This window comes from Cibotium barometz, chromosome 44, assembly GCF_041138505.1.
Source record: "Cibotium barometz isolate CiBa-2024 chromosome 44, ASM4113850v1, whole genome shotgun sequence".
NCBI lineage: Eukaryota > Viridiplantae > Streptophyta > Polypodiopsida > Cyatheales > Cibotiaceae > Cibotium > Cibotium barometz.
In genome coordinates this window covers 19,180,147-19,196,664 of record NC_141089.1, presented here as the reverse complement: position 1 = coordinate 19,196,664, position 16,518 = coordinate 19,180,147, and the positions used below count along the sequence as shown (strand labels likewise).

At 45.7% G+C, this 16,518-nt stretch overlaps 1 protein-coding gene across 1 annotated transcript in view; it reads left to right on the top strand.

Moving 5' to 3' along the window:
- Nucleotides 1-256: 256 nt before the first annotated feature.
- LOC147613035 (small ribosomal subunit biogenesis GTPase RsgA 1, mitochondrial-like) overlaps nucleotides 257-16,518 on the top strand; it is a 39,255-nt gene continuing 22,993 nt past the window's right edge. The window contains exons 1-2 of the mRNA XM_086782333.1: nucleotides 257-818; nucleotides 1,296-1,825. Of these exons, the coding sequence (XP_086638459.1) occupies nucleotides 272-818; nucleotides 1,296-1,825 (1,077 nt within the window). The 5' untranslated portion in view covers nucleotides 257-271. The remainder of the gene's footprint in view (nucleotides 819-1,295; nucleotides 1,826-16,518) is intronic.

The window sequence follows — 16,518 nt, the reverse complement described above, 5'->3', positions numbered from 1 at the left end:
GCACTATCTAATTGCAGATGCATAGGATACTAGCTTTTGCCAATCGATTCCTAGTTGATTGCTAGTTAGCTCATGTGGATTGATGTGTCCTTGTGAGTGCCATGTGGAGTAAACTTGCTTTCTTAGCCATGCTTTGAAAGGGTGCAATGTCAAATGTTAGCTATTAATTAATTCGTTAGGAAGGAAGGAGAGTTTGGAAGGGGGGAGTCACATGGACATGTGTAAGCTAGGCTAGGCATGTGTGAACAAGTCAAGCTCATGCTTATTTTACATGGCTTATCTTCTAAGGGGCGGCGCGGGCAGAGGCTGGATGCCTGACGAGTCGTGTCGAGGCTACATGCTGCAAAGAGCTGGCGAAAGCCTCTGTGAGCTCTCCATTCCACCCATCTCTTTTAGGGCAGGGAGTGGCCAAGGGAAAGCTCAAATGGAGAACCAAAGCACATGTGCATCACTAAAGCAGGATTGCCATGGCCTCTCTTTTGTTTCTAAAACCCTAATTCCATCGCGAGCTAGCAAGCTCCACAATGAGTGTTTTGTGCCCAAGTTCACATCAGGTACACCTCAATGGAGACCTGAATTGGAGATATGCGCAGTAAAACGCCCAGACAATGCCAAGGCCTCCCGAGTAAAGGATTTAACCAGAAAGAAACCACGAGATTTTGCAAAGACAAAGGCTCCCCTAAGCTTGGAACCCCCAGTTCCCCAGCAGGTCTTTGAGAAGCTTGATGAAGAGCATATACACCTCAAGTCTGATCAAGCCATTGGGCAGATTGTTTCTGCACAAGCCAACTTCATGAGGGTCACTGTCCACAAGCCAGGTAAATACTTCTAACCCACAAATTTCACACAGTTCACGCCACATAACAGTTGAGATAAGCAAATGCGAGGCGGTGACTCCTGCTGAGATAAGCCATTGCTAGGTAATTACTGGGATTGCATGACACATGCATGTTTCGCCCATAAGTGCATTTTGATGTAGCCGCCCAACATCGTGGAAAAGCAGCCTGACAACCATGGACCCCTGAAACATACAAATAAGCACGCCGTATGCTTTGAACAATTTGAGACAAAACACTTCTGTGAGCCATGTGGTTGATATGGAGCAGTGTTGGTTATGTACAATGCAAGTGAATTGAGAGGATAAAGGCTTGCAATAAGTTCTACTGCTGGTTGTTCATCTCTTGAAACATTTGAATGCTGTAGGTGGAATTGCCACTAATTCTGCATCAACTTGTGCATATGCATGAATTTGAGCTTTTGATGGTCAATCTGGAACTTCTACTTTAATTTTGCAGGGGCAGGAGGAAGTGGCTTCGCAGCAAACAAAGGAACTGTGAAAGAACAAGAGTCAGAGAGTGTCAAACAAGCATTGCATTTATGTGTGCACAAGGGAGAAGGTCTACCTGATAATGACCATGTGGTGGGTACAAACGTGGGAGAGTGCAGTTCAGAAGTGAAGAAGGCTGATGGTATGATTTCGGTTGATTCTGAAGCTTCGGATGGAGAGGGGAAGGTTGGAATGGAGCTTTTGTGTGTTGTGCGGGCACTCTTGAAGAAGATCAAGAAAAAGGTCATGGTGGGTGACAAAGTGCTGGTTTCTGGAGTTGACTGGATTGATGGCCGGGGAATGATTGAACAAGTTTTTGACAGGGAGAGTGAGATTTCGGATCCACCTGTGTCAAATGTGGACCAGCTTCTTGTGCTGTCTTCTCTGGATCGACCGCGGCCGGAACCAATGTCTTTGAGCAGATTTCTAGTCGAGGCAGAATCTACTGGGATTCCTTTTACTGTAATTTTTAACAAAACAGACCTGGTTTCACCCAAAGTAAGTTAGGTTTTTTAATTTTGTTTAATATGTTGTAAGTGAGTGGCCTTACATCTTCTATATCAATTGCTCTTTCAGCAAGAATAATAGCTACAAGATTCAGAAATACTTATCTTGTTTGCTGCCTACTTTGTTGCCCGCCTTGCCAGCTTTTCGATGCTCTTTATAGGCTGCAGGCTGCCCACCATTGCATCCTGCTGTCTTCCTTAGCTGCCATCAATATACTCCCCCTTTCTTTGCCTTTCCTGCCTTCTCATGCAATTTTCCTGCCTCCTCATGCGATTTATTTGGGCTATCTCACCCATTCCAGTCCTCATTCTTTTAGTTTTCCTTCTTGTGGCTGCTGCATTCTTGCCTTAGTGCCTTCTGCTTCTGTTGTCGTATTCAGCTTTTCTTCATGTTTCTCTAGTTCCCATTGATAGGGGGACACCCCCCATGCCCAACCGACTTATGAGGGTTTTGGATGCAAAGTCTGCAAGAAGAGACCGAGGCTCTAACTACTCTGGAGGATTCTCTCAAACCAAGGGGGGCGATTTAGAACTGCAGGCATTCTCTGATTCCGACTGGGCAGGTGATTATGATACACGACAGTACACTGGAGCAGCCGACCTTCTGGTGTTGCCATCAGAAACAATCTGCACAGGCCAGATTCATTGTGTAGCAGGAGCCAATCATTGACAACATTGAGTTGAGAGGAGTTTTGTTGCGATGCAAGACCACCTCTGTTTACAGTGCCAAGGTAAGATTCTTGCTCATAACAAGATTTCTCATAGGTACCTCCTTGGACAAGGTTTCTCATATGACAGGATTCTTGCACATGACAAGATTTCTCATAGGTACCTCTTGCGACAAGGTTTCTCATATGACAGGATTCTTGCGCATGACAAGATTTCTCATAGGTACCTCTTGCGACAAGGTTTCTGATAGGGAGATCTCAGAACAGGATTACCCGTCATTGTCTGCTTACGGGTGAGTATGTCCATGCATCATCCCAATCAGTGTTGCTAGGCGTTTCTGAAACGGCAGGTATGAAACGGGTTTTATACGTTTTGAAACATTTCATAAAAGGTAAGAAACGGGCACAAAAAGGTTTCATACAAAATAGAAAAAGCATGTATATTTTTAACTTGAAATATACAAAAGAAAAAACTGTTGACATAACTTATAAGAGACCACATTGAATTCATTTCAATAAAAACAAAATACATGTAAGATATGATGATATCACAAATCACGTGGGTGATGACTAAACAGAAATCAAAAGGATCACCACGTGGGTGATGAGAGTCATGACTCAAAATCCAAGATCAAAATAAATAACATGTCCAAAGTTCAAACTAAATAACATGTCCAAATAAAATGATGCTGGCAGCTGCTAGCTGCTATCCTCATCCTCATCCTCATGCTCATGCTCATCCTCATCTGCATCTTCTGCCTCTGCAACCTCACTCTCAGGGGCATTGCCGGTAGTTGAGTCCTCAAATGCCTCATCCTCTAGAGGTGCGGGTGCACCACTAGTACTAGCCTCTCGAGAAGATCGTGTAGTGCGAGCCGGAGCCATGATCTCCTCATAGAGCATAGAATAGATATCTCTCTCCTTCTGAAGAATGTTGGGAATCTCCTTGCACTTCATGATATCAATCTTATCTGGATTCACTTGGCGAGGCTCAATGGGATGACCCTTTTGCTCTAGCAATCGGAGATTGCAATGACAAAAGACGAGCCTCTCCAATTGTGCTATGGAGAGTCTTTCTCTTTTTCGTGTGAAAAAGAGCCCATGTACTCCAGTTCCTCTCACAAGGCCTTGAACTGCAATCCTGGGAGAGAACTCTCAATGCAATCTGTCTCTACATTGTACAAAAAAGAATGTTAAGTTAGAGTCAAAAAGAGAGTAGTATTTGAATGTAGATTTTGAAAGAATAGGAGACAAAGATACAAGATTCAAGATTCAAGAACCTTACCAAGTTGGGTGTCCCAATACCGTATTTCTCCCACCAAGACACTGTTCCAACTGTGTCTCCCTGAGAAATGCAGTAGCTCGCCCAAACATATGGCTACCGCTGCGGTAAATGAGAAGCTCATCCTTGAGCTTTCTCATAAGCTGTATATCACCTCCCAGTCCCACCAACTTAGTAATGTACTCGGTCCATCCTGAATCTAGCTCCTCATTGAGGTATTGCTCCTCATTCCTCCAAAGGGGATGCAAAATGTGAGCAACAGCATGGATTGGCCTATGAAACCAATCCCAACGCCGATTCCAGATCTCCTTAATATCTTGAACTCTACATGTGACATACATAAGAGATCAAGATTTATAAAATAACTTATAGGAAGACTCAAAGACTAAAGTTAAAGCCCAAGGGTGAGCACCTATCACGCGACAAGGTAGTGCAATCATTGAGAGCTTCACCAATTCTGTCCATGAACTCATAAAGCAGCCCAATGGTACTTCCCTCCATGTCTGTGAGCCGAAGGACACTATACATGGGCTGAAGTGCCTTCACAAGTCCCTCTGCATCCTACCACCAAGTATCTCTCATGACCACACGAGAGAATGCTATAGAATTGGGCTCATCCTTGTCCTCCCATGTTGTCCATTCACGACACACAACAGTGCGTAATAAGCCATGTCGCACTCTCACTAGTCTCTCCACCACAATAAACATATATGCAAACCGAGTTTTAGGAGGGCTTTAGAAGCTCAAGATCACTATTGGCTCTGTACATGCTCAAAACCTTTGGCCTCTTTGTGACAAAGTTCACCATGGTAGATGCAGTTGAAAATACATGGCTCACCCAATCAAGCTTCCCCACATCCTCAATCATCAAGTCAAGGCTGTGTGCTGCACAAGGTGTCCGCACAATCTTGGGGAACTCCTCCTCTAACATCCTGCCCATGGATACACAATTGGACCCATTGTCCGTGATCACCTGCACAATGTTATCAGGCCTAATTTCATTCATTGCCTGGTGCATGTGGGACATAATGAACTCCCCTATAACCACTGTCCCTGGCACCGATGCATCTATGGCACAAATGAACATTGTGCCTTTGTAGGAGGACACAAGAATGTTGTACACATTTCTCTTCCGCACATTTGTCCATCCATCACAAAGCAAAGTACAACCATACTTTGCCCAAGTGGCCTTGAGAGGCTCCATCTCCATCTCCACAGCCAGTTGTTCCTTGCGAAGCTCAGTAGTGCGCAATGTTTCGTAGGAGGGGCCATCCCACACACCCAATGCGGGAGATAGCTCTCATTGCCTTCTTTCATCGAGGAGTCCTAACAATGTGGAAGGATAATCCACATTGAATAAACAACTTCATCAACTCCCTCGTTGCCTCTTTCATGGCAACCTTCTGCATCCCTGCCTGCACATGTCCTTTCTTGGACACTGGAAGACTAGTTCTTTTGGCTCGAGGTGCCGAGCTAGAACCACCTACAACACCACCTGCAACCTCACCACTGGTATCTTCCTCTCTGATACTGCGAGTCCTCTTGGAGACACTTTGACGTGCTTCAGGCTCTCCCAGATTGGGGATATCCTCAAGGGGGATACCTAGCTGCATGGCCTTCCAAGCCTTTAGGCTATCATAGATTTCTTGTGGCACATGCTTACATGGCCCGATGCCCAAACCCTTTGTTTGTGACAAATGTGCCTTCAGCCTGGTGACACTGCCATGGTGCTTATCAACACAAAAGTTGCATTTCCACTTTCCGGAGCCCGAGCCACCATATCTAGACTCGAAGGTGACATTGTTCCAAAGAGAATCACCTGTTCGAGGCATCCTACAAGGCGGGGATAAATGCAGATTGTTGGCCCTGCAAGTGCGACACATAACATAAAGTAATCTCATTATATGATTCATGATTTTAACTGTCATCTTGGCCAACAATAGAACAAGGGGAAGAGAAGGTAGATAGCCTTAGGCCTCAATAGAGCAAGGGGAGGAAGATATGCCATAAATATTGATGGAAGAGAAAAAAGCGTGCTGAGTTGTGCAGAGAAAACCAACATAAAGCAAAACATGACATTACCCCTTTAGAAGACCTCCACCAACATAAATATTGATGGAAGAGAAAAAAGCGTGCTGCTTTGTGAGTTGTGCAGAGAAAACCAACATAAAGCAAAACATGACATTACCCCTTTAGAAGACCTCCACAAGGCCCAAGGACACCAAGGAGCAGGCGGGTTGAGTCGCTGACACGGGCGATGAAAAGCTGGCACACAAAATGGCGAAAACATACAGCCGGCTGCCACCGGGAAACACGAACAGAAAAGGTACACCGTACGAAACGATTTGATGCGACGGGTTGTAGGGTATTAAAATATGCATGATGAATAAAAAACGTGTTTCGTACAGGATGAAACGTTTCAAACCTGTACGAAACACGTTTCTATGCAACATTGATCCCAATAAAGTGGACCATTTCAAGAAGAGTTGGCCTATGTTGGAAGAGGTCTTGCAAGTAGAGTAGACTCTCCTTGCACCATGCAACAACATGAGCATAGAAGAGAGTTGAAAGGAGGGGAACACCAGAACTGTGGAAGGGGTTTCAAGTTCTAGAAGATGATGAAGGGTCAAAGGGTTGAAGTTTTTTCTAGACAAGGTCACTCGGAAGACCTTGTCTCATGGGAGTAGTGAATTGGGATGATTCCAGATCACTTCAAGTGATGCCTGTAGTCAAGGAAGTGGCAGTTTGGAGACTTTTGCAGACGTGTAGGGTGGATTTAAAGGTTGACATTTGTTGGGTATTTCGGAGTCTTTGTGTGTGTATCCATCATCTACGTGTACCCCTCTTTATGTGTGAGTGAAAACAACCCTTGTATGTGTGTGAGAACACTCACTTATATGAGTGAGTACATGCATGTAAACCTCCTCTTATAGCCACTAGAGTGTTTGTGTGTGTAAGCATTGATGTCATTAGTTTAGCCGTGTGTCATTGCCCCATGAATAGAGTGTTGAGAAAGGTAAGGCATTCAGCCTATAAAAGCATTGTACCGTGTGAACTTCATATCAATCAGTACAAGCATTACATTGTACTGGGCAATCATCAGCTTTCAGTTTGTTACCTCACACTCCCTCTCTCTTCTGCACATACACCATGGAGGTCCATCATCCTCAGTAGTCGCTGGTCTGCTAACCCTAAGTCCCACAAATGGTATCAGGATTCAGAACAGGTTCATATTTTTGCTGCCACTGTAAAGCATTGTCGTCTCCCAAAGCCAGCTGCTGCCGATTTGCTCCCAATTTCGCGGCCATTTCCGGAAGGCGCTAGTGCTGGGCGCACCACCTCCACCCAGCCCATCGGAGTGCGACTGCTCAGAGAACCGCCGCCATTGCTGCTCCGCCTGATTGCCAGCTGCGCTTATTCTGCCTAGTCATCCCTCAGCTCCACTTTACTTGGCCTGCTCCGCCCAACCTCTCCTGTGCCTAATGCTCTGAGCTGAGCTGCTGCTCCTCTTCGCAGCCAACTCCTACACAGTCTCCCTTAATGTTGCCATTGGTGTTGCTCAACGTTAACCTAGCTCTCTCTTCATTCATGTGCACACTCTGCCTGCACCTTTGTTCTCTTGAGTTATTCCTTTTCTGCTCCGAAGGTTGCGTATCAAACCATTACAGGTCGATATGTAACTACACCGGCTAGGTGTGAACGTCCTTGGGCACCGTCTCGTGAACAAAACGCTCGTCAACACTTAAAATGTACTACCATCAATGCACAAGATAACTGAAAGATACATCACTACACAAGACAAACTGCAAAGGAAAGCACTACACAGTACACAACCACTGGGGCTACGAACTTTCCGACCTCTGCCTCAATCCTGAAGTATATTATTGGAGTATTTAAATGTGTACAAGATTCCAAGGGATTTCTAGCTAGAGACTCCAATGCAAATGCAAATATGAAGACAAGAGTAGATTGTCGAAGCCGGACTCATCGAAAGAGTCAAAATAACTTGGCCACCAGTCTCATACACCTGGAGAGGAACGAACGCGAAACTGACGTTCCGAGACCACACACGAACATGAGCTCTCATACTAGAGCTTGGCTCACACCCTCACAGAGACCGTGACTCAAGCCTCCTTGGTGCCAACACACGAAGAGGTACAAGTACACGAGCAGGTGGTTTCCAATAGCAAGTACTCAAACAGGCACATGCAGAGCCGCGTTCACAGCAAATACATCCGGTACAGTGGATGTAGTGTGATATTCAGCAGGTACAAGAAGATGTACAGCCGGTACAAGAGGTACAGATAGTACGGCTAGAGCCTAGTACAATGCAACTGGTCAGCAAGTATTGCTGTAAGCACAGAAGGTACAGCAAGAACAACAGGTACAGTGGGGCTTCCAGCAAGTACAATCGGTACAGTGGACTATCCAGCAGGTACAGTAGGGTTTCCAGGAAGTACAACTGGTACAGTGGACTGTACAGCAGGTACAATAGGCCATACAGTAGGGTTTCCAGCAAGTATAGCAGTACAGTGAACTGGACAGGAGATACAGTAGGCCATACAGTAGGGTTTCCAACAAGTATAGCAGGTACAGTACAGGTTGTAGTAGTACAGTACAGCAGTTGGGTACTGCAGGTACAGTACAACAGTTAGTAGTTGTACGCCAGCATGAAGGCGGCCTGAATGATAGTCAACTTGTAGATGAACAACAGGGAGAGATGTGCTAGCCTCGATAGAGTGAATGAGAGAGAGAGAGGCAGTCATGTGCATGGATGGTGGGCAGGAGGTGGAGGGGTCCAATGCGCTACAAAGATCTCATCCTTAGTGCGTAGGATGGGTGGCAATATCACTTTGCATCTCAAACAAGGCCTTTCCGGTGGAGGCATGCAATGTGTTGTTATATGCAAACTCTACTAGCAGTAGATACTTCTCCCAAGCTGTTTTCTGATCTGCAACATAGCATTGGAGGAGATCCAATACAACTGAATTTGGAGCCTCACTTTACCCATCCATTTTGGGAATGATAAGCTGACGAAATATCCACCTTAGTGCCCATATTGTCAAACAAAGCTTTCCAAAAGTGGCTCGTAGTCGTGGGATCTCTATCCCCCACAATGGACTTAGGCATACCATGGTGTTTGGACACTTTTGCCACAAATATCTTGACCATATGCTTAGGCTTAATGGTCTTTCTGACGAGCAAGAAGTGTGCCAGCTTGCCAAACCTATCAACAATGGTCCAAATTGCATCATTGCCTTGCTGAGTAGGAGGCAAATCCATGATAAAGTCCATTGCAATACTTTCCCATGGTTGCAAGGAAGCAGGCAATGGCTGAAACAAACATGGAGCCTTTTGCTTGTCAAACTTGACCTTGTGCATATAACACGCGCACGTACGTATGCCTCAATATCCTTGCGCGTACTTGGCCAAAAGAAATAGCGCCCCCCCCCCCCCCTTCCCCCCCCCCCCCCTTCTTCAATACTGAAGTATATTTTTGGAGTATTTTAATACGTGTACAAGATTCCAAGGGCTTTCTAGCTAGATAATCCAATGCAAATGCAAATATGAAGACAAGTTACCCAAAGAAGAGTGTGTTGGAGTGGGTACTATAGGCCTGACAAAGACCTACGAATGAACGGATTTCTTGGGCGGTCTTAGGAATATCCCAATCTAAGATCTCTTGAACCTTTGAGGGGTCCAGTCTAATCCCATCGGAACCGATGATGTAGCCCAAATACTGAACTTCCTTAACACCAAAGATAGACTTTTTGGCGTTTATGTAGAGCTGATTATCTCGCAAAAGTTGCAAGACTTTCTCCACATCTTTCTCATGCTGCTTCGCAGTGGCTGAGAAGACTAGTATGTCATCAAGGAATATGAAAACACACTTCCCAATGTGGACTGCGAAAATCCTAGACATCATCTTATTGAACGTTGCGGGTGCATTTGTAAGCCCAAAAGGCATGACTACGAACTCGTAGTGACCACGCTCTGTCCTGAAAGCTGTTTTTGGAATGTCAGCTTCAAAAATGCGGACCTGATGGTAACCACTCTTGAGGTCGATCTTAGTGAAAAATTTAGCACCGTCTAAACGCTCCAAAATGTACTCTATCCTGGGCATAGGAAACTTGTTCTTGATAGTGAGTTTGTTTAATGCCCTGTAGTCTACACAAAGGCGTGCAGACTTGTCCTTCTTTTGGACAAATAGGATAGGTGCAGCAAATGGGGAGGAAGAAGGCCGAATGAATCCGGCTCGGAGAAGCTCAGATAACTGCTTTTCCAACTCGCCCTCTAAAGTCTTGGAAAGACGATAGGAAAACCTGCTAGGAGGGTCTGATCCAGGGACCAAATCAATGTGATGGTCCTCAAGGCGAGAGGGTGGGAGACTGGGTGGGAGATCGTCCCTAAGCATAATGTCCTGGTGTCTGGATAGGAGGTCTGCTAACTGAGGGACTGAAGATGTAAGGGATGCTACTAATGAGGGAGGGGTTGTTTGAGCACGAACATAAAGGAGTGCTCCTTCTGCTCCCTTGCCGATAGCTCGTCGGGCCTGGAGATGCGAAATCAATGGGATGCCAAGAATGCTTCTATCCCCACGAATCATGACAGGCTCAGGAAAACCTTTACAAATAGTAAAAGTGTCCTGCCCCCAATCGGGAATAGGCTCATACTGACGGAACCACTGAATTCCTAAAATCATGTCACACCCTAACAGAGGGGAGACGATGAAATCTCGTTGGAATGAGGCCTTCTGAACATCAAAGGCAAACTGCTGTGCCTTCTGGGAAATGTGGGTGCGAAGACCAGGTGTAAACCCGTCCACATCCAGATGATATGGGACTAAAGTGCAGTTCAATTTATTAGCCAACTGGGGAGAGATGGCGTCTTCAGAACTACCCATATCGAAAAGGACTACAAACTGTCGGCCCTGGGCAGAGCCATAAGCTCGGATAAGGCTCTTCTGAGCAGCATCGCTCTCACCCTCCTGCTTAGCATCAAATACCACGGATGGTATAGGATGCATGGAAGGTAAAAGTTGAACTGCATTTGAGGTAGTAGGCGGGGCTGGAGGAGCTGGGGAGGCTGTGGCAACTGTGGCAGAAGGAGCTTTGGCAGCTTGTGCCGCTTGCCATTTGTGGCAATCCTTCTTACCATGCCCTATAATATGACAGAAAAAACATCTATTTTCTGACTGGTACTTCTTTTGCTCCTCTGGAGGAAGATAACCTCCAGTAATGCCTGCTTTAGCCTTTTCATCAGGGGTTTTCTTAGGTTCCTTATCCCCTGAACTGGAGCTATTACTGCTGTCCTTCTTAGCATCTTTAGAAGATGCGTTACCTTTCCCTGACTGTGCAGCTGATTGCTGCTGCTGGGGTTTGGTACTGGACTGAGATGTCTGCTTGGGCTTGCCCCCGTTGAGCTTCATTTCTTCATTCTGAGCGAGAGTCAGAGCCCGGTCATATGTACTTGGTTCAAAGTTACGAACTGTGAACCGAATGTTGGAGTCCAATCCACGAATGAATTGCTCCATCTTGGCCTGCTCAGATAACCCTAACTGCTGTGCTAAAGTAATAACCTTACCGGAAAACTGAAGCACTGGGGAACCGTTCTGTCTGAGTCCATAGAACTCATCTTTCAGACCGGTCATGTACTGGGGCGGGAGAAATCTGGTCTTCAGGTCATGGACAAAGATGTCCCAGTCAAAGGCTGTGACACCTGTGGCCTGGTCAGTATGAATACTAGACCAATGCTGCCACCAAGTGACTGCCTCACCAGTGAGATGGGGAGCCGCTAAGTGGACTTTGTCTTGTGGGTCTGTGATCCTAGCTAATGGAAAATGAGCATTAAATTGATGAACAAATTGATTAACTGAAGAATGATCACACTTACCATCATACTTGCTGAAATTCGGTTGACTGCGAATGATGGTGGTTGCTGCTGCGGGATGCTGGCTGGTGACACCTATGACTGGGGAGACTGAGGAGAGCTGCTGATACCTCAAGTGTATGGCCTCCTTTTCCCGTTGGTGTTCGAGTAACATACGTTCTCGATCAAGCTCACGTTGGTGTTCCCGAGCGGCGAGTTCAGCCTGACGCCGGTCTTCGTCGATCCTGCGTTGGGCTTCCTCATAGTCCCGTCTTTCTTCTTTTTCTCTTCTCCTTCGGGCCTCGTCCTCTCTCCTTTGTTGTTCCATCTGAAAGAAGAGGGAGATGTAGTCGGGTGCTGCTGGAGGTGTAGAAGGACGTGCTGCTGCTGCCTCCAAGAGTTGGAGACGCTCCATGAGTAGCTGGTTCTGAGCTCTAAGAAGAGCTATGGTGTCTGCTGTAGGCGGAAGAGCAAGGTCTCCTTCGGGGGAGACGTCTTCCGGCTGATGAGTACTCTCTCCTGTAGACATGATGCTGAAGTCGGTGGTCGTGCCAGAACGCAATCTAACCATCCGAGGATGCCCCCACGCTAGGATACGGTGTGTGTGGACTATCTGAATCTGATACCAATGTGATATGCAGCGGAAGTCTTTGTATTGGTTGATCCTGTCACACAATATGCTCACACCGTCTTCTGTATCCTGAGTTTCGTGAGTTTAGCAATCCATTTCATTTACTTCAAACTTTAAAGAGTTGAGAGAGAGATATGAACACTGCACACCAGATTGGGTCCCGAATTACCCACTGAAGGACCCCCTATCCCGATAACGAGATAGTATTTGCTTTATTACTTTAGAGAGAATGACTTTGGACTGTAGATAAGCCAAACGCAAGATCTCGGAGGATCGGAGTAGGGCTGATCTGTACACTGCTGTAGAAACACCTCAATGACTTGATCTCGAGCCTATGCACTCCTCCCAAGGGCATGAGGAAGGGCTGCACACCTGAGGCTCAAAGAAGAAGAAGGTGGACTGTTCTACACTGTTAGAATGCTGAAAACACATATGAATGCTGAGTTACCTTCACCAGATGACTGCTGAGTGTGCTGATGATGCAGAGAAGGCTGGACACTGATGCAAACAACTGTTTCAATGCTGGAAACTGTTGTAAACTGTTGCTTCAAGGCTGGATTCTGCTGTGGACAGAAACGCAGGTGTCTAGGGGTGTTGATGGACTGAAACGCAGACCTGTAGGGCTGCTGGACTGCAAAACACAGGTATTTGGAGCTGCTGGACAGAAACGCAGCACTGCTGCCCTGCTGAATCAGAAAACGCAGGAGAAAACAGGCTGAAATCTGGCGTAGAACTCTACTGTACTATGGGCTGAACTATGGGCATGAACTGATGCTGAATCTGGGCTGATTAGAGGCTGAGGACAAACACCTAGGGCTGGACTGAAGCTATGGTTCTCAAGGGCTGGAGAAGAAAGCTTATGGGCACTAGGGCATGGATTAGTCTTATGCTGAGAGCAAGAGAGAGAGGAGAGCTCTTAGCACAATGAAGACTGAATGAGCAAAAGAGGCTCTAGGCAAGCCTATTTATACTAACTGGAGGTTGGTCATTTAATAAACTTAATATTTATAAATGCCCAATAATGCAAATAATGATAAATAAATACTAATAAATATGGGAAAAATACCAGATAAATCCCAGTAAATTCCCTAAGGCTTTGGGGATGTTCTAAATGATGCACAGGCATATGTATGCATATTATGCAAGATGCAGAGTGCTTTCTGATGCAAACCCTAAGGCTTCTACTGACTCTACATGCATGAATGATTCTCTCCAAGTGGGTTAAGGGACTTGACTGACTGACTGACCCGCTATGGCTGAGGAATGACCTACGTAGCTCGTGCCTGACTTATCCTGGACTGAGGATGTACAATGGGGTCACGGCGTACGACAATTATCATCCTATTGGGTTCTAAAACTGTACAAATGCTGCACTTCTGATGATGAGCCATCTTGTCACCATGCACTTAGTGCAGAGTGCATGTGACACTATCCATTGTCGGGAGGTTTTAAAGATCATAACCTTGGTCTTCCCAAGGTTTACAGTGAGATCCCAATCCTCACAAAAGGCGTGTAATGCATCCAAGTGTCTCTGCAACCCCTCTGGTGAGTCATAAATGAGGACAATGTCATCTATATATACGATAGAATGGGTATCAAAACTCTTGCCAAAAATGCTCTTGGACCTCCCTGTCTGTCTATGTTGTCAAACACCTCATCAATGTAGAACCCAAATAGAGTGGGAGATAATGGACAACCCAAATAGAGAGAGAGAGAGAGGTAGTCGTGTGCATGGATGGTGGGCAAGAGGAGGTGGAGGGGTCCAACCCTTGTGTGCCACATGGCACAAACCACCTCAAGCCAAGGTGGGCACCTCTTTTTTAGTGTACACACGTGTGTTTACATGGTTAAAAGGATGCCCACAAGTTGGGCTGCCCTAACCTGCATCCCTTGGGCTCAGGCAGTGGCCAATGGTTGGTGCCTGACTTTAATGAATGTGAACAGGAAAGGTTATATAACCATAGTTGTCACGGTACGAAAATACGATACCGTACGGGAATTTTTGGTACGATATGAAATTTTCGGATACTGTACGATAAAATACGGTTTTTATTTTTTACACTCACAACCTATGGAGCTTCAAGCTTGAATGTGAGGGAAGGTTGGGAGGGGAGGAGTCTACAGTGCTTGAGAAACCAAAACATGGTGTCTCTCCCAGTTGGATCTCTCGATTGTCTCCAAAAAAGAATCTGGATGGGTAATGCGACTCGTCTCTAGATCAAAATGGCCATGTCCAAATCTTCTCCCTCGTACATAACTTGAGAATCTAACTGTCTAGCCTACCTATACCAGGGATCTCCAAGTGATGTAGCAAGATTCTCTCATCCTACCAATCAAGTGTACACTACCAGTCTACCTCCCTAGATTTTTTAGTTCTCTCAACAACCCCATATAGAATACTGAGTGGACACGAAAGTTGCGAAGTATTGCGAGCATTTGGGATCTTCGTTAAGCAAGGTTTCTATATTTTTTTTAAGCATTTGGAAATTTTTTTTTCAAGGAAAAAAATAAGGAACAAGGGTTTAAATGAATACTTACCACATATTTACATACCACAAACCATGTCAAAATATAGGGTAGTCTCATGGTTCACAGGTGGGTGTCCCTTGGCTATGAACTGGACACGTCATAGCAAGCAGTCACACGGAATCAGTTTGAAGCAAGTAGAGATGCATACACATGCATTATGCAACGGATATATCTCCCAATCCTGAAACTTGTAAATAGCAAGGCTTCCCGAGCACGGAACTAGCACAGTGGGAAGCCTAAACTAGGATTCTTGGTAGTGGGTTCCATGTCTAGCCACACTATGGGTGACACAAGGCTTGGCCTCCCTATAGGGGTTCTCAGTACGGGTGACATACCTCCCGTACATAGTTGCTAGGTGTTTCATGAAACGCATTTCAAAAACGTTTCTTTCAAATCACAGACGTTTCAAAAACGTTTCATACAAAGGGGGAGGGGTACAGGCCCAAAAAACAATATTAAACATGCATCTAAAACATGTTTACAAGTTAAAACTAAAGAATGTGGGTGACCTAGTTACAGTGGGCACCCAACATACCAATTGGCATAAATAAACTGGCAACATCAAGAATCAAGATCCGGATTCCATCATCAATAATAACAACTGCTCAAAACTCAAGAAATGATGTATAAAGTAGCCTGCAGGCAAGAGTGACATAGTCCACTGAGCACTCAAAGTGATCACAAAAAGTCTGAATCCAAAGCTGATACAAAAAAAGAAAATTGAAGGCTGAAATAGACAAAGTAAAGCGTGTTGATGGATGCATGACAAACTAGAGAAGCATGATAGCCCCAAAGACTAGAGTCATCAATCTAGAGTCTGGGCACTCAATCCTCAACATCCTCGATGTCCTCATCGGTAGCCTCCTCGGTTGACTTAGCGTCACTCTCAGAAGAGGACGATGTTGGCTCAGCTGCCGCACTTGTCTCAATTGTTGCATTGGTACTAGCACCTCTTGATAATGCTGGTATTGATGCTTGTGTGGCATGAGCAGGTGCCATCATTCAACATGGTATGTATGTCGCGCTCCTCCTGAGGAATCTCTGGGACATCTTTCATCTTCTCAATGTCGATTTTATCGACACTGACTTGGCGAGGCTCTATCGGATTGCCCGACTCCTCTAAGCTCTTTAGTGTGCAAGGTCTCATAGAAGTCGCTCCCACTCACATCCAATGGTGTTGATCGCCCTCATGGCCCTTTTCCATTGTGGGGTGGGCACAATGTGAAAAGACAAAGCGCATTGGATGAAAAGCCTAGTGAGTTCCCTAGTTGCATCATTAATTGCTTGCTTTTGCATGCTTGCTTGAATGCTGCTCTAGGTCCTGTGGGCAAAGGGCTTCGTGTTGCTGTGGGAGTGGAACTACCAGCACTCTCGAATCCTTCTTGGCTCTGTGCATCTTCCTCTGAAACCAACCGTGTTCTCTTTGATGCATCACATGTATCCTCACTAGCCTCAATATCCTCAAGCAGAGGCCCATAACTGCGTCCTACCAATTGCTGTCTTTTCTATTCTTGTAGCTTGGCTTTGATGTTTGCAGGCACCTGTAAGCCCAGCAGGGCGTGCCGTGACAGATTCAACCACGTATCCAAGAGATAAAGATATAGAGAGAGGGGGAAGACAGAGAAGGGATTAGGGAACTTCCACAATACACCACACTGAGCGGGAAATAGGCCCCGATCCCTTTCAAGAATTTATTCAAGAACAAT